The sequence below is a fragment of the Labrus mixtus genome, chromosome 20 (genome assembly GCF_963584025.1).
Source record: "Labrus mixtus chromosome 20, fLabMix1.1, whole genome shotgun sequence".
NCBI lineage: Eukaryota > Metazoa > Chordata > Actinopteri > Labriformes > Labridae > Labrus > Labrus mixtus.
Window position 1 is genome coordinate 11,520,017 of NC_083631.1, and position 17,321 is coordinate 11,537,337.

General features: G+C 40.3%; 1 protein-coding gene across 7 annotated transcripts in view; it reads right to left on the minus strand.

The window, feature by feature from the left end:
* The window catches only part of caskin1 (CASK interacting protein 1), a 95,612-nt gene extending 84,456 nt beyond the window's left edge, over nucleotides 1-11,156 (minus strand). For all 7 annotated transcript variants that reach the window (XM_061065369.1, XM_061065367.1, XM_061065372.1 and 4 more), the window contains exon 1: nucleotides 10,669-11,156. In XM_061065369.1, the coding sequence (XP_060921352.1) occupies nucleotides 10,669-10,762 (94 nt within the window). In that variant the 5' untranslated portion in view covers nucleotides 10,763-11,156. The remainder of the gene's footprint in view (nucleotides 1-10,668) is intronic.
* Nucleotides 11,157-17,321: the final 6,165 nt, after the last annotated feature.

The following is a 17,321-nucleotide window of genomic DNA, read 5'->3' on the forward strand; positions in this document are numbered from 1 at the left end:
ACACATAAACCAGCAACCTGTAACCAGTAAGTGCATGTCTCAAAAGGTCAGGTACTTTACGGGACCTATTGCAAATCTACATCTGTGTGGGCAGCAATCCAACAGCCAACATCTGTTCAACCACTGGCTGTATATATGCACACACAGACATGCACACATACTCGCACACGCAAACACATTTAGTCCAGACTCAACATCTGTCCTGTCTCTGGTCACTGGGTCCTTTGTGAGGATGCACAAACATACAACAAGAACAGCTCAGTGTTATAGAGATAGAGAGACACGGCCATGCAGATTTGATTTTGTCACACCCAATGTTGATGTTACAGCATACAGATTCATAATGTGCTCTAATGGACAGCGATATGATGATGAGTCTGTCTCCAGGGAAATCCAGTGTTTCCCCTACCATTATATTGGGGGGGGGGCTGAAATCATTTCACAAACACATCATGACAACAGTTTTAGGAACACAGCCGTAAGTTTAGAGTGTGGTTTTTTTTTTTTTTCTCAGTCAAAATCAAAAACAAAAGATCAAGAATGGAGGGGACGGATTGTACACTGTTAACCCCTCTAATGTGAGATTAGATTTTTTTAAGCATAATCACAAATCTACTTAACAGTAACCGAGCTTAACATCCAAAGCTAAGGACACGTTGTCTACTACTTTATTTTGTTTGGTAAATATGAATGATTTTAGAGTAGAGATTTTAGCTGACATTTCTCTATCAGCTCTGTCTCTCACTATTTACTGGACTTATAATAACATCAAAAGTATTTAAATAGCAAAAATAGGAGTTAGTCCTAATCCTGAACATTGAAGTCCCCCCGGGCATTGTTTAAAGGTTGTTGTTTTTTAAATCACTGCAATGAATGTTCATTTATGTCTGATGTATTTTCAGTTAAAGTTCATCTTTAAAATGATGACTTCTTCAATAATTCCTAAAATCATCTGCATATTGTCCCTGAAGGACACCTATTATGTACGTTTCTGGAAATTGTTAAATTATGTCACTACATTGGGCTATACATTAATGTTTTAAGGTGAGATTAAAGAACAGAGACTGTTTCCTTACAGCAAAAGGTGGAGATCAGAAGCTTTCTAGTATCAAACTCTGCTCAGTGAAACTCAAACAATCAAAAACAGCTAACATTAAGTTAAGAACTTTTTGAAGTCGAGCAGGACTTCATGATAAAGACAGACTGTTTTTAAAGGTATGAATAAGAGGCTGCTCAGCCAATCAAAGTTGACATTTTTCTTATGAACCCAATGATTGTCTCAGCAGAAGAAGCCAGGCTCTCAAAGATGGAGCTCCCCCAACCGTCAGCGAGGTGATCGGGCACTACTACCAACCCATGTCCCTGACGCCCAGGCTCCACCATCGGACCGGGTTGTCCCTCAACCACCACAGTCCTCATTCATGCACGGCCTGCTCCGACCTCCAACTCAGCTGCAAGGAAGTGTGGACAACAGGAACGCGAGGACCCTTTTTTCCCATATAAGAGGCAGCTGAAAACAAATACAAGTCAAGCATATGTATCATTTCTAAATTATGGGACCAACATTTACCTCAACAGCAAACTAGTTACACCATTTCAGACACCAAAACCAACAGACTATGAGAAGTCTGCTTTTGTCTACTTCTTTCTTAAACAAGAAACCGTCACAAAAATGACCAGACATTTCAATGGTAAATCTGTCACAATTTTCACTTCGACTGCTAAAGAGACCTGCTAAGGGAAGATTGACCCGCAGAGCAGTTGTGACTAAAGGGGGTAGAGGTTAAGCATCCAGGCAGTAACTTATCTAGAGGTGTTTGGCAAATGTTCGGTGTTCATTTAGAAAGAAATGAAACTCTGAAAGTATACATATTGGACCTAAGGGTGTGTCAGTGTTCCACACATTTTCCCAAGCCTTGAATCCTCACCCAAACTGTGTCACCGCCCTTCTTTAGCGGCCACTCACATAACAAGAGCCCGTGCATTCATTCAGAAAGTCCCAAGGCGATGCTAAATGTATTCACTGTGGGAGCCGGGCGGAACATTTCTAAGAGCTTCTCATGTAGAGTACAGTAAAACCTTGTCTGGACCATGTTAGTGTAAGTTTAGGATTTGGGTCTGAAAAATCCATAATTTCCTGCCTTTATTAGTCGCTCAAGCGTGTATTTGAAGCAGTAAGAATATACTTAAAGTGTTGTGAATTCAGGCTGTGAGTGGAATAGTCCTGCAATGCAATATAAAAAAAAGCACAGTCACACTCTGCAGCAGCTCTGTTAGAGATGCAGATGCAAAAACACACACACACATCTTTGCATGCTTGCACACTCACTACACATGCATACAGCTACTGTCATACTGTATGTTTAAATGCTACAACACTGGGCTGCTTATTCGTATGTTTATATTTTCATATATTTGTCTTCTTTATAGCCTATCTTTGATATTTAAATCTCATGTCTGCAAGAGATCGTCCTTGCATTTGTAAGATGTGTGTGTGTGTGTGTGTGTGTGTGTGTGTGTGTGTGTGTGTGTGTGTGTGTCTGTGTGTGTGTGTGTGTGTGTGTGTGTGTGTGTGTGTGTGTGTGTGTGTGTGTGTGTGTGTGTGTGTGTGTGTGCGTGCACGTGTGCGTGTGTGTGAGTGAGTGAGACAGAGCCTTATGACTTGTGTTCCTGTCTGCATTGACTGCCTTAAACTTCAACATTATCAAAACCACTGATAATGTAAATTCCAACAGTCTGTACCTCTCTGTGCCAGTCCTGTGATGGTGGGGACATTTGTGTGTGTGTGTGTGTGTGTGTGTGTGTGTGTGTGTGTGTGTGTGTGTGTGTGTGTGTGTGTTGTAAGCCAGTACAGCAGGTGGTTAATGCCACCTCTTTAATAGGGACTATTTGAGCTAAGGAGGTCCCACTCGGCTGCCCTTCTCATTTTGTGGGTGGTCTTTCCATCCAGACCAGACCAACTACTCCCCTTCCCTTCTTATTTGTTAAGTAGAACAATAGAACAGGACATAATCCAATAGAATAGAAACAAGTAGCTGAGCTGTCAAATGTCGGTTGTGGGTTTTAATTGGTCTGTGCTTTTCTGTTTTTAAGTGGATGTTTTTTGTTTTTGCTGCTGAATGTGTTCAAAACTTGAGTCCCAGACAGATTCCCAACAACGTGGGCTCTGTCCTACATTTTGGTGTAGTCCACACTAAACCCTACACTGAATCTAGTTAGTTGTTTACTTAAGTTCATCTTAACTAGTAGAGCGTTATAATTGGTATAGATAGATAGATACTTTGTTGATCCTGAGGGAAATTCATACCCATATATTGTCTCACATAGCTTGTCTCTTTAATGTCTGATGATAAGGTCATTTTCTGATTTCATTCAGTAGATATCTTACATATTGCTCCTTTCAAGTGATGATTGCTAATAGCCTGAACAGACTAACAGCTGAATATAATTTATGTTCTGTTAACTGACCTTAATCCACAATCAGCAGGGAAAATGTTTTTCATAAATGCATAATGATTAGGTGATACCTACAGCCAACACCTTGAATCTACAGTTAGATTTAAATAACCACGGTCACATCAGGTCAGTGTGGTATTTTTTTAAGATTTATTTGTTTCCTTTTTGTGCCTTTAATTGAGAGAAAGGACAGTGGATAGAGTTGGGAATCAGCGGGAAAGGAGCCACAGGTCGGATTCGCACCCGGGCGGGAAGACCACAGCCACCACTGCGCCACCAGCGCCCCATGTCAGTGTGTTATTGAGTGGCTGAAATGATCTCTGCTCATGGAAAACAAAGCAGAACAAAACAAATGTATTATACATTTCTAAAGGATGTAATCTATCCTGGAGGTTACATTACCAATGCTACACAGACAGTGACCCCCCCCCCCCCCCTCCAAGTTATATAACCATTCAAAATGATGCTCATTGCATCCGTATTTTACTGAGCACTTAACACCTAACTAAGGTGTAAATATAAGTTTATCTTAACTCTGCATTATATCTCAGCTGGTGCTACATCTTAAATGTTAGTAGCCTGTTCTTTAACTCCCTTTCTTCTCCTCCATTTTTTCCCTGTAGTTTTCCTTTTCTAACATTTTCTGTCCAGTTCTTTGTTTTTTTCTTTCCATCTCTCTCCTGCTTTTTTCCTTTTTCCACCTGTCCAATTTTTTTTCTTGTCTTGCTTGCTTGTCTCCATCATCAAGCTTCGCCCCTCCTCCCATCTCATCACCTTTTCCGCTTCCTGAACTTTCCACTGACCCATTAAACTATGTGGATGTTATTTTTGGTGCAGTGTATCGTGCAGATGAGTAAGCGTGTGTGTGTGTGTGTGTGTGTGTGTGTGTGTGTGTGAGAAAGAGAAAGAGAAAGAGAAAGACACCGAGAGGCATAATGTTTGCATAGCAGTCTGCAATAAAAATGAGGTGGACATAATGCTGTTCAGCTCTGTTTCATCACCTTGTTCCCTTGTTCGCTCTTTCATCATTTCAGCCCATCTCCCCTCCCCCATCCTTCCCACCTGCTCATCAGATAAAAATGATCCCCTCCTCTTTTTTTATGGCTGTCTCATTCTTTTCTTATGTCTACTTCTTGAGCACCATTCCCGTTTCAACAAAGCAAAAGCATCCCTTCACCTCTCCTCCTCTACCCCATCTGTTCTGTAATCTAATAACCGGGGCAGTCAGCAGAGAGCTGAGTGATGATGTTTTGGAATAAAGTGCAGGGAACTCGTCCCGAAAAGACTCCACTCTCTCAAAATTATGGTTTCTAATTCCATTTTAGGCATACAACTTAAAATCCACACACAAAAAAAGTGTCATTTTTGGTCAGTCTTATTATACAAAAACAGCTTGAGGTGCACTTGATTGCTCGCTTTCTTTGACACACACTTTTTATAAATGGAGTTTTCTCCACTGCTACATAGACAGAGATGTGTTATCTTCACAGTGGATTATATGATTAAACCTACAGTCTGATTATGAACAGGGACCAGTTTCTCTAACAGGAAAGCAACACCCCTGACAACCCAAGTCCCTACAGACTGAGCTGCCCCCCCTTTTGCAGTTTAGATTAAACTTTTTAGAACTTAAATAAAAGTTGACTACATGTCAATCATCTATTGAAATATGTTTGTTAATCAAATAAACGTGTACAATAGGGAAACACAAAAAATATAATTTTGGAACTCAAATGTGCATAAAGGCCCATGACAAACCAAGCAGACAGCAAAGAACTAGTGGCGACGAAGGCCACCTGTGGCTATGCCTCACTTCGCCTCATGTCTTGGCTTAAAAGTTGCACTAGAACACACCGCAAAGACTACAGCTGATGGCCAACCACCACGTACGCTCTGCGCATGCATGAGAGGCAATAACTCTCCATGCCAGCGGACGGCGGTGGTCCGCTTTTATGATACGAGAAGACCATTTTCACACCGCTGTCATGCACCACTCGTATTATAGGTAGCTTACTAATCAAGAATAATATCTGATATTGATATGCCATTCAATCAATATGCCATTGATAATGGCACTGGCGTTGTCAGCCCTTGAACTTAGTGGAAAAAATAAAGAAGGGGAGACAAATAAGGGACTAATGGGTGAAAGCATGGATACTACAGCAGCATGCTCAAGGGGCTTTCCCGAACCTGTGTCAAGAGCTGGAGGTAAATGAAACCTCCATACAGCCAATCAGAGAGATTCCTCTCACTGACCGCTAACGCCGATTCAACATGTCGGCCCAAAAAAAAGGCTGAAAGGGGCCGACTGATAGCGACGGAGCCAGACAAAACCAGGGCGACGACCACAAATCAAAGGTAAGAAAATGTTGGTGAATTCCAGAATCTTCTTGAAAACTGCACAACTGATGTTTAAGAACAAATTTCTTTCTTCAAATTTCTTATAGGCCTACAACAGGTTTGAAATCTTTTTTTGTCATTTTGCTGTCATCCATCTGATTCTGAAGTTTCTGGATGCTTAGTTAATCGTTGAATCCTTTAATTGAAACTAAAGCATGGACAAAGGCTTTAGTAATGTAATGTGATTTTAAATAACTATAACTTATAAACTATTAGCATTATTTACACTAAAGCACAACATATTAAACACTTGTGTGCTCATTGTATTATGGCTGTACCTGCAAACCTGAAGCTCCCTCACTGTCTTTCTCTGGTTGAAGCCTATAGTGTCAGACATAGCACAGTTAACCAATATGAAGACTGTAGCTGACAAGTATGTGAAGCTTCCTCTATGCCTGCCTGCCTACTCCTTTGTGAGTGTGCACTGGTGTGGATGCAATCATCTGCTCTACTCCTCTGCCAGCCTTGCACAACGACACAGAGAGATGGGGGAGAGGGAGACAGGGGGTTTCTAGAATGGTCCTCGAGCGCTTGCATCTCTCCTGGCTTTAAAAGAAAGAAAAGGAAGGAGGCAGATAGTATCGTTTAGCGCTGTAAGCATATGTCAGTCTCTTATGGCAGCAAACAGAGAGGAGGGAGAGTGTGCCAGAGGTTGAATCCTGATCATTCCACAGATGCGACACACACACACAGACAAATCGTTTTCATCAGCACAACCACACACACACACACACACACACACACACACACACAGACTTTAATGACACGCAATAAACAACCACCAATACAAATAACACTGCCCCCATTGACACACAAACGCTGAAACGGCCCATTAACAAACACAGACATCAGGCCAAACTCAAGGTCTGCTCCATGTACACAAACACACCTGACCTCGTCGAGGGCCATGTGCAGAAGGAGAGTTGACAGCAAACTGACGATGACTCTCCAGCTGGCAACAGATGTGTCTGCAAGGGTGTGTAGTTCTGCATGTGTGTGTGTATTTGTAATGCAGGTGAATATGTGCAGACTGTATGTCTGGCCAGGGTTGGAGTAAATGAATTGCAGCAGTGCAGAGTCTTTGTCAGACCCCATCAAACTCACACAGACACACACTCACCAAACGGAATCCTACATGCTCCTTCAAACGTTTTTGCACAGACCATTCAATCATACATCCATACTTTATTACCACAAATCACGCGCACACACAAACACACACACACACACACACACACACACACACACACACACAACTGTCCTGTGCCAGATGACAAACAGGTCTGTGTTAACATCAGCCTGATGTTACACTCCCCTGCTGTTTGTTTGGGACACTCAGCTCCACTCTGTCATTATAGCCTGGCTGCTTCAATCTGCCCTGTTTGTTTTTTGTTGTTTTTTGCTTAGAGAATGGACCATGGTCTGCCGTAGGTAATATCAGTGTCCTGCAGACACTTTGCAGGTAATCCCCGAGAGCACTCAGCTTTTCAAAAACTCAGACGAACCTAGTTTCAGACACACATGAAGTTTCACAAAGCCCGACTTTAAACACAAAGCAGGTTCTGATGAGCGTTAGAAGTCAGTTACTCAAATGATAGAATACAGTGTGATGCTGGATCAAGCTAGGCTTCACCCGACAGAGAGAAGGAGCTAAGGCACAGCTGAGTAAGGAGTGTCCTTGATGCTGTGATTAAACCTTCAATGAGGGCTCGACAGCACTCTCGAAACGCCCACAAGTGTAAGTTATAGAAGTGCTTACCCCAGGATGTGACGATAAAATAATGTAGTCAGTTGGTAATGTGACGATGATGACAAGTGATCGAGTGTTTATTGAGGAGTGAAGGCAGCTTGTGTCATTGGATGACAGATGAATGATTGATTGTGGCATGTACGCTGCTCCATTAAAGATGATGATAATAAGAAACATGATGAGAAACACAAGTCAGGGACAGGTATACTGGTGGATCATTTCAGTCCCTTTTTCATAAATGTCTCTTTTGAGACTTATTTTGATCCTTTGTGTCTTTTATTGGGAATGTCTTAGCTGTTTTAATGTTCTGCTTAAAGCATGCATCTCCCAACAGCTGCTTATAAACTCACTACATCCAAGTTCAGAGCGCTTTCTCCCTTTCCTTAGATACTAGATTACATTGATCTAAAAATGAAGTAATAAATACAATTGTTTTTATGTGTCAATATTTTATTTATCTTCACAAATTCTGTAGGTGCATATTTAAAAAGAAACTTGAAACTGTCCTTAAATCACACTTTATATTTTACTGACTAAATCATAAGTGTGTTTATTCACCTGTATTATAAGTGCTGAGCACTCAAATGTTAATAATGATGTTTCACTAACATTTAAGTATCAAGAATTAAAGATAATTACTATGTTATTAATTACAGTCCTGCATCAGTAATTTTCTCATAAGCAGAAAAATGTCCCTCTTACCACTGAAGCATCAATGTTTATTATATTGTTAAAAATGGCTTGGTTCATTAATTAAAGAAGTGTATATTAAAAGTCTGTTTGTGTGTAAATACCTTAATGTGTAAATTAAATACTGCATAAATACCATTTAGTTGAATAGCTCATATTACTTTTAGATGAAGTATACGGTATAAGAACATTTTAATATTCACATAACGTAAAAGAATGCCACATTGATGAAGTACTCTATAGTACAACAAGCTTACTATAAATCAATGGCCTTGTGTCATAAGACAGTTTGTAAAAACGCTTATAAAGTCTATTAACTGGTCATCAGGGAGAATGTGTCCTCACACCGATGACTGTGCTACATTGTATGAACAGTAATGTATCAAAGAGAGACACGCTTCTCTATTATTTTGAACCAGTGTGGCCCAGACTTTTCTATAAAGCACAAAAATGTTGTAGTGACTCGACTGTTTTAAATTAGACACATTAATGTGTTAAAGGGAGTAGCTTAGTAGAAAAGGACAGGCTGTATGTTACAATTACAAGGTTTTTAATACATTAACCTGATAAGCAGAATGTGTTTTGAAGCGTTTTTCCTTTTCACATGCAGAATTTCATGCTTGAAATGTCTTTCATTACCTTGTGCCTCACTGTGCTTTAAGCTCTTACCTGTCTTCTGTATGATGCTCTAAACAGCAGTTTGAAAGCCACCAGAATCTGAAGTGCACTTCACTGTAGCCTAAAGGTCATTTTGTGACAGGCTTTTGTACATAATGTATTCCACTGAGTACCCCAGACACTATTATGGGCTGTACCTGAATTACCCAGACCCTACCAACTCTCTCTTTTGACATCAAGGGATGTGTGCATTTGGCTCCAGACCAGGCTGCTGACTATCTTAAATCCTCTGGGTTTCCTGTAGGAGCTCTGCTTCACTGTAGCCTGCAGACTTTATTTTGGCGCCTGCCAGCATGCAGTGCGCCCCACTGATTCCTACAAACTGTTTTGAGGCCATGTGCTGTAGTCCATTGAGTCCTGCAGAGTGAGCCTTGCCATCTGCAACGTAGCAGCATTCAAGTAAGTAAAAATCCAATTGTGTCCAATCCAAAAATCAATTCTATGGATGGATTTGGTATTTATTTTTCACCATGACACCAGTATTGAACCTATTAAATAATTTAAGGGGTGACTAAAAGGTGGGGTATAATTTAAATTTTAATTATCAGTCATTTAAGCAAAATTGTACTTTTTCTGAACAGGAATTTGAAGTCACAAAATCATTACAAGAAACATCTGCCCCCCCCCCCCCCCCCCCCCCCCCCCCCTTCTGCTAGTCAGATGATGCCCACCTGCTGTGTGGAGGGCACTGGTCAGATGTTGCAAACCTAAACCTGCCTCACTGGGACCATTTCAGCAGTTTGATATTATCGAGAGCCAATCACATGATTGGTGAGCTGGAGTTAATATGGCTGTTAAAAATGGATATTTGAATGCATTTCAAAACTCAATTCCTCACGGTGACAAGGCATTTATATCTTATTAATATCTTAAATCACATCTGCAGAAATTGCAATTCATGCAGCTGTGCCCCTGCAGCATCTGTCCCTGTCTTCTGATAACTGTATTAGCTGGTTATTTATCAGCAGAAGTATCAGTGTGGCAGCTAACAGCCTCTACAGAATGATCTATCTGCAGCCCTCGCTGGCTTCACTCTGTATTGCCCACACATTAGAGTGGGCTGTGGAAGCAAAACATTGTTGGATACTGTGGTGCTATATTGCCTGCAGAAATTAAACAAGTCGAGGAGCACAGAGTCATAAATAGTGGAGGAAACACAACAGCATACAAGTCACTCACTTTTCATAATCTTTAACCCACCCACTTCTTTGAATGACTGAATATCATGTGACGAGTTTGTCATTGGAGGTGATGCTGGACCTTTGCTAAGGCCACTGGAATATATCTCTCACTTGTAAAACAGGGTCACACAGATCCCTAATCAAAAACACAACTCCCTCTCTCCCTTCCTCCCACTCTCTCCCTCTCTCTCTCTCTCTCTCTCTCTCTCTGCTGCAGTGCACTCAGACAGGGGTCTCAAGATGGGCTGTCAGTCTCCAATCACACCACTAATCTCCTCTGATAAATCCAGATGCACGGAACCCCTCCTCTCTGTCCATCCCGCCCTCTAAATCACACACATACATCCCTGCACACACATTTACATCATCATCACTGAGGCCTGGTAGCCTGTAACGGTACGAGAAACATCCTCACACGTTCAAAAGGTGTTTGCAAAAGCATATGGCTACTGTATTATTGTGTTGTTTTCACCTTTGCAACAGAATAGGAAGAAAGAAAAAAAAAGGTCTTACTGGCTTTCCCTGGCCGAGGCCTTTGCAGCAGCTTCTGCACGGTGAGCAGGTCCTCGGTCTTCACCGCCTGCAGCAGTTCCTGGTCCTTCCCCATCTTCCACTCTGAGCTGCTCTATTCCCGCAGCATCCTCCGACACAGCGGCGCTTCAGCCCAGCCTCACCGCGGAGGGTGCGTCCACCGCGGCCACGAAAAGCCTCCCTGCTTCCCCCCTGGTCCCTAACTAGATAAGAGCCCCCTACAGCTCTGGCATGTGATGGGGTGACGGAGGTACAGAAAGAGATGGTGAGAGGGAGGGATAGACGGGATGGGATGGAGGGATATTCTCGGGTTCCCCCTCAGCTATGTGCAGCGCTCCTAGACGTGGACTAAAACGTCGTTCTAGAAACCAGTAACAGCGCACTGGCGTCGCGTTAAGATGAAAGGGTTTCGTCATGAAGGATTGCTCCTCATCTGGAGGCTGGTCGCTGTCCCTTGCAGCTGCGCTTCACAAAAAACGACACAGCGCCGAATCTCGTGTAGGGACGGAGACGTCAAACGAACTGTCGTAACGAGAAGCCTCGCGGGCTCAGAATCATAGTGCGTTTAGGCTGAAGAATCGGGAGCGCGCGGTGTCTGTGCCGCTCTCGTGCTCTGCGTCGTAAACACAATCCAGGGCTCAGAGCTCCGCGTGCGCTCGGGCTCTGTATTTGGTCATATTTTTCTCCGCGTGGGGGCAGGGGTAGTGAGGGGCCGCGCGCTCTACAGCTGCTTCAGTTCGTACCGCTAAATGGCTCGTGCTGCAACTGCTCTCCCGCCTCCTTTCTCATCTCAAACTATGTTTCTATTATCTTCTCTTTCTGCTTTCAGAGCTGCAGAGATTATTCAGCTGCAAAGGATTATAGCCTACAAAGTGAATAAACGATGTGTCCACCTCTTTTTATTGACTGGAAAAGCCTTTACTTTTATTACGTTTTACCTTTTTTTGTATGGCTTTAAACTGAATTTTATCTTAACTTAGGCTATATATTTATTTATTATCTTATTTTATACCTGAGTCTGTTTTATTTATTTTTACATTATATTATTCTATTTTATATTCTGGATTATCTTTTAGTGTGTTATTATCTTATTTATTTCATTTTATTAAGATTACAGTGCTTTGTTTTCGTCTTTATTTCCTCCATTTTATTTTTGTCTAGTTTTCCCATCTTGAATTTTAACATTATAACCTTAGCTCCTGTGTTTCCTCATTACGAATTCATGAAAGCGTTTTCTAACCTTCAAAATCCCCAAAAGTTCAAATCTACAGTGCGCACAATATAATTATTGTGATTTTATTTTTTTATTTTTTTCACTTTTTGTGACTTCAGGTGATCCGTTGTTTCCTCAGTCAGGTAGCCTACCTGTTTTTATTTATGACATAGACTTTTTTTTACCTTGTGCATGGGTTATGGTTGTGGGGGGTTTGTGTTCATGTGCTACATCATTGTATGAAAAGTGCTATATAAATATAGTTTGATAAGTTCAATTTACTTCTATTCCATTATGATTTTTCAAGTTATGTCAGGGTGATCGATTGTAGTAGGCCTACTTAGCACATGTTATCTTAGAAAGTGATTTACCGGGACAGTGTATGTTTTGTTAGCCATAGTTAACTATATTAGCTAAGAGCTAATTAACATCATAGTCCCTGGGCAGGAGTCAGAGACAATGTCTTAAGAAATAAAATATATACTAAAAACATCTTCAAACATAACCACTGTACAACAGCATTAAATTAATACACAGTGAAATTCACAAATGATATTAAAACAGTTATAGTGCTAAGAACACTATGCATAACCACTACACAGCAGCCTGAAGTGATTGGACGAACACAGAAGATTTGTGCTGTATTACACAATCCCCTCTGTTGGTCGTCCTTGTTGTTCTTCCTCTATCTATATGCAGTGATATGAACTCTTTTAGTGGGGGACGAGCCAGACTGTTGATCACTTTGTACACTAGACAAGCATCAGCAAGACCCACAAAATGTTCAAAGGTTAGGAGGTTATAAGAATGATGTTTCTGTAACTTATATGAACATAGCCTGTCCAGTGTCCATTATGCACATGGAAAGCCATGGATTCCAACAGCAAAAAGGAAACTAGGGCTGTGAGTAGCACAGTAGACACAGGCCCTTGTGGCAATTTATGATGCATGTCGGGATGTGGCATAGCCATAGTGTTTTTTTATCATCAGACACCCAAAGGTCAAAAACAATGTAAAAGTTATTTGTTTTGGTTAGAAATAGGGCTTTTAGTGTTATTGCATTAATCACGATATGATTAAGGTCTGAACTTAAGGCATTCAATATTCTTTTTTTGCATTAAATGCATGTTATTTTGTCCCTTTAGGCACACCGAAGATAAGCCACTGCACCCTGATGTCACAACTACTAAAACAAAGACAAGAAAATATGACGAGTCACATCTCGCCTTTCGGCTTCACCTGTGGTGAAGAGAGCCACAATCCCTTTTTTCCCCACATCCTACTTTTGTAGGGAGTTTTTAATCTTCAGAGAGTCAGGTTTAAAAAAACCACCAGTTAAAAGCAATTACTGTTGTTACATCATAACAATTTGGAAGTTTCATGTTTCACTATAAACAGTGATGTAAAAGTTTTTAGTATTTCCAGTTTGTTGTCACAAACATTTTGTTTGTTTGAGATCAATATTCTGAAAATAGAGATTTTTTAAGAGTGTGACTGACAGTGTGATTAGTGTATATGTTTATTTATAGATGTGTATGGTTAGGGTTGGAGGGCTCCAGGCAGAGTAAGTTGGGGAACTATCACTGTAAGATAAGCACAGTGATGGAAAGAAAGACACTTCTGCACCTTTAAATGGCTCATTTAAAAAAAAGAACACACATCCAGACAGCTCAGTTGACAAGTAAAATGATATATCCACCTTGATAGACATTTTATTTCTCACGGTTCTCTTTAGCTGTTTTCATTTACTTTTTGGTCCGTAAAAAGTTCCTTTTTTTCTTTCAAAACAAATGCAGGTTTGTATTCAATCAGAAAGTTACAGTAAGTACCCTCAAAGAATACGGTAGAAAAAAAAACCAGAAAAACTTTTTTGAATTGCAAAATAATAGTATTACAAACAAATTACAAAAAAATATCTTTAATCATGATTAACTATTGAATTTCAGTGTTTATTCTCAATTTAAAAAATGTAATTGACATCCTCAATTAGAAACCAATTTAGCCTAACAAGGCTTACTGTGTCTTACCAGTAGGTGGTGCTATTATGAAATTACAATTTGGGCATGTAGATATGTTTAAAAAGCACAGACTGCATAAACATTGAAGTAGTCTCAGTGACGTGACCCACTGGATTCTGAAGGGGACTTTTGAAGTTGATCCGCTGCGGTAGCCATTTTGGAAATTCGGTTGAACTAACTTTTGCAAAGTAGAAGGCGAAGAGCTGGAGCTGAAGCAATTATGCCTCCTGACAAACGGCTCCCCGCCCGTCAATCAGCTTAGCCTGATTATGCATAACTTTTATCCTACATAAAATTTAAACGGAAGAGTAATAGAAAAAAATCACCCCCTGTAAAGTGTTTGCCAATCAAGTTATGATTTCATTTTTTTTTTATCAGGCTGTAAACATGTTTATTTAGGCTGTTAAAATATGAAAATCGCATGTTATTTTCAAATGGGTCAGCGACGAGAGGGCATGAGAAGAGAAGGCTCCAGCCTGCAGACATAGACTCTTGGGGGGGGTTTCTTCTTGTTAAAAAGCAACTTCAGCAAACATTTTAAGTTTGTCTCAGTTTGAACCCAGCAGTTTTACGTAACAACAACATCCTGATCATGGTGTCAAATAAAGTTTGTGTCAGTTGTCATGGTTGGTTAGCTGGTTCCAGGTCAGTTTTTCAGGGTGAGGCCCACAGACATAACTCAAATCTATCAATTTGGGTTACTCTACTGTACTAGTATTAAGCCCTTTAAAAAGCCTAATTTTTCATGACAAACAATGCATTGGCATGGCAACAGCGTCAGATGTAGACTTATGGCTTTCATAAAGAAGCAGGGTGAAGGCTTGAGGATTAGGATGATCAAATTTGAGGGGGATTCCACCAACAGAAAAGGTATCGTGACTGATGATTCAGAAGCATTGTTTGGCTTTAAAACTCTCCTTCAGTAACCAATGGGTGATGTCACTGAGACTATGACCATTTTCAATACACTGATGTTGACCCTGCTGCTGTATAGTGTGGATGCAGTTAAGACAAGACAGAAGTCATTGTGGTTGGCCTGAAACCCCTCAGAAACACTTTTCTTATGATAAAACTGCCCTATGGCATCAGTCTGGCATCCATCTATCACCAGGATTAGAAATCTGGGAGCAATATTTGATCAGGATATGTCCTTCAACTTCAACATAGAACACATTTAAAAGACAGCTTTTTTCAACTCCCAAATAAGACTCTTCAGCTTGTCCAAAAAGCTAAAACACATGTAGGCTACTGACTAGATTTACGAAAAGAGATCCCATAGTATCTTTTAGTAATTTAAAATGATTCTTCTCATTTACAAAACTAGTGTTTAGGCATCGTTACGCTCCCAGAATCTGGGCCTCGTTGTGGTACTTAAAGTGGAGGTAGCTCTTTCAGTTATCAGGTCCTACTCATTTGGAATTTTCTAGAGAGGGAATGACAGGCAGCGAGAGGAACACAATTTAATATCTGTGTGAACTTGTGTTTGGTTGAAATGACAAAAAAAGAAAACTTGAAGACTTGATTTATATTCATAATGTTTATTTGGGATTGCTATATGCATTAGCTTTACCCAAAAAGTTGAAAAAATAACATATCAGAGTACTTAAAGTTTTCATCTTAGATAGAATAGTGAGATGGATAGCAGTGAATTTAACCCTGACTTCTATCTGCAACATCCAAACTTTTCTTCTTACTCTATTCAAGATCCATTTTAAAAAAAAAACTGCAGATGCGTGTGTGTTTGTGTGAGAGGTGTGTGAGAGTGAGTGAGTGTGTGTGAATATGTGTGTATGAGGTGTGTGTGTGTGTGTGTATGTGTGTGTGTGTGTGTATGTGTGTATGAGGTGTGTGTGTCTGTGTGTGTGTGTGTGCGTGTGTGTGTGTGTGTGTGTGTGTGTATGTGTGTATGAGGTGTGTGTGTCTGTGTGTGTGTGTGTGTGTGTGTGTGTGTGTGTGTGTGTGTGTGTGTGTGTGTGTGTGTGTGTGTATGAGGTGTGTGTGTCTGTGTGTGCACGTGTGTGTGCATGTTTTTGTGTGGGCAGTGTGCAGAGCTTGGATGCTGCTCTCTGCCTCCTCCACATATCCAGTTAGTTATGTAAGAACACTGAAGAGTAGCCCATATGGTTCTGCAAGCTTATTTATAAAGCTGTCTGTTAATGCAACTTCTCTCTACCTTGGAGGTGTGTTAACTTGAATGCTGGATGTTTACATTCATATTTATTTTAAAGGAGTTTACCTGCAACAAAAAAAAACTGTTCTTCCTGTCCCCATGTGAGATCTTTCTGGTATTGCTGAACCGAAAGCGTTGGTTTGAGACAGTATTTAATAAACCTCCAAGGGATCGAGCTGTTTATTCATGAGCACCTTAGCTCTATTAATCACACTGAGGGAAATAGATTTCTTCTCTATCCCTCTCTCGATCTCTGTATGTGTGTGTGTGTGTGTGTGTGTGTGTGTGTGTGTGTGTGTGTGTGTGTGTGTGTGTGTGTGTGTGTGTGTGTGTGTGTGTGTGTGAGAGAGAGAGAGAGAGGAACTGCTTACAAACATATTTAATGGATTGGAGTAACTGTGGAGAAAGTTTGAAATTTCATAAAACATCAGTCACACTTTGTAGTCTAACCTGGTCACAAAATATAAATATTCTTTAATATTTGTTTACAACCACCTTCCATTTCAAGCTTTCAAGTAACACTGTCTACATTGACATAGAGGCTATTTTATTCAACACACACAAAAAAATCCAAACTAACAGTAACTGAAGAGGGAAATGTGGATGTACTGTAGCTATCAGAAAAACACTGCCCTCAAGTGGCCTGTCACAAAGCATACACATGAAAGAGTCCCTTTTACTGTTTAGTGTTCTTTTTTAAAACGATTAGGTTACTGCGATACTGAACAATGCTGAGTAAAAGCCTTTTTCACGTATAACTATTCTAACCATAAAAATGGCTGAAATATGAATCAGTGGATTCTTCATGTTATACCTGGTTTTTGGCTGGTTCATGTTTATAGCCTCAGGGTAAAACGTAATACAGAAAAGAGGGGGGAAATCCACAATATATAGACCTATCGTGGGACAGCACTGCTCTTTAATATATTTAATATTTGTCTTTGCTAATGTTTGCGTATTTTGTTTTTGTTTGTTTATTTCTGTTTTGCCTGTTTTTGTTTATTTGCCGTCGCTTTAATTGTCATGTCTATGTGCACATCTTTGTTTTGTACTTGTTCACCTTATCACAATAAAAAATAAAAAATAAAAAAATAAATAATAATAATAATAATAATATATTTAATTTTAGATCAGAGGGTTTAGTTTATGATGAACGGAAATGGATTAAACAAACACATTCTCCTATAATATTGAGCAAGATTAAATGGCGTATTTTGGCAGCAATGACATCTGA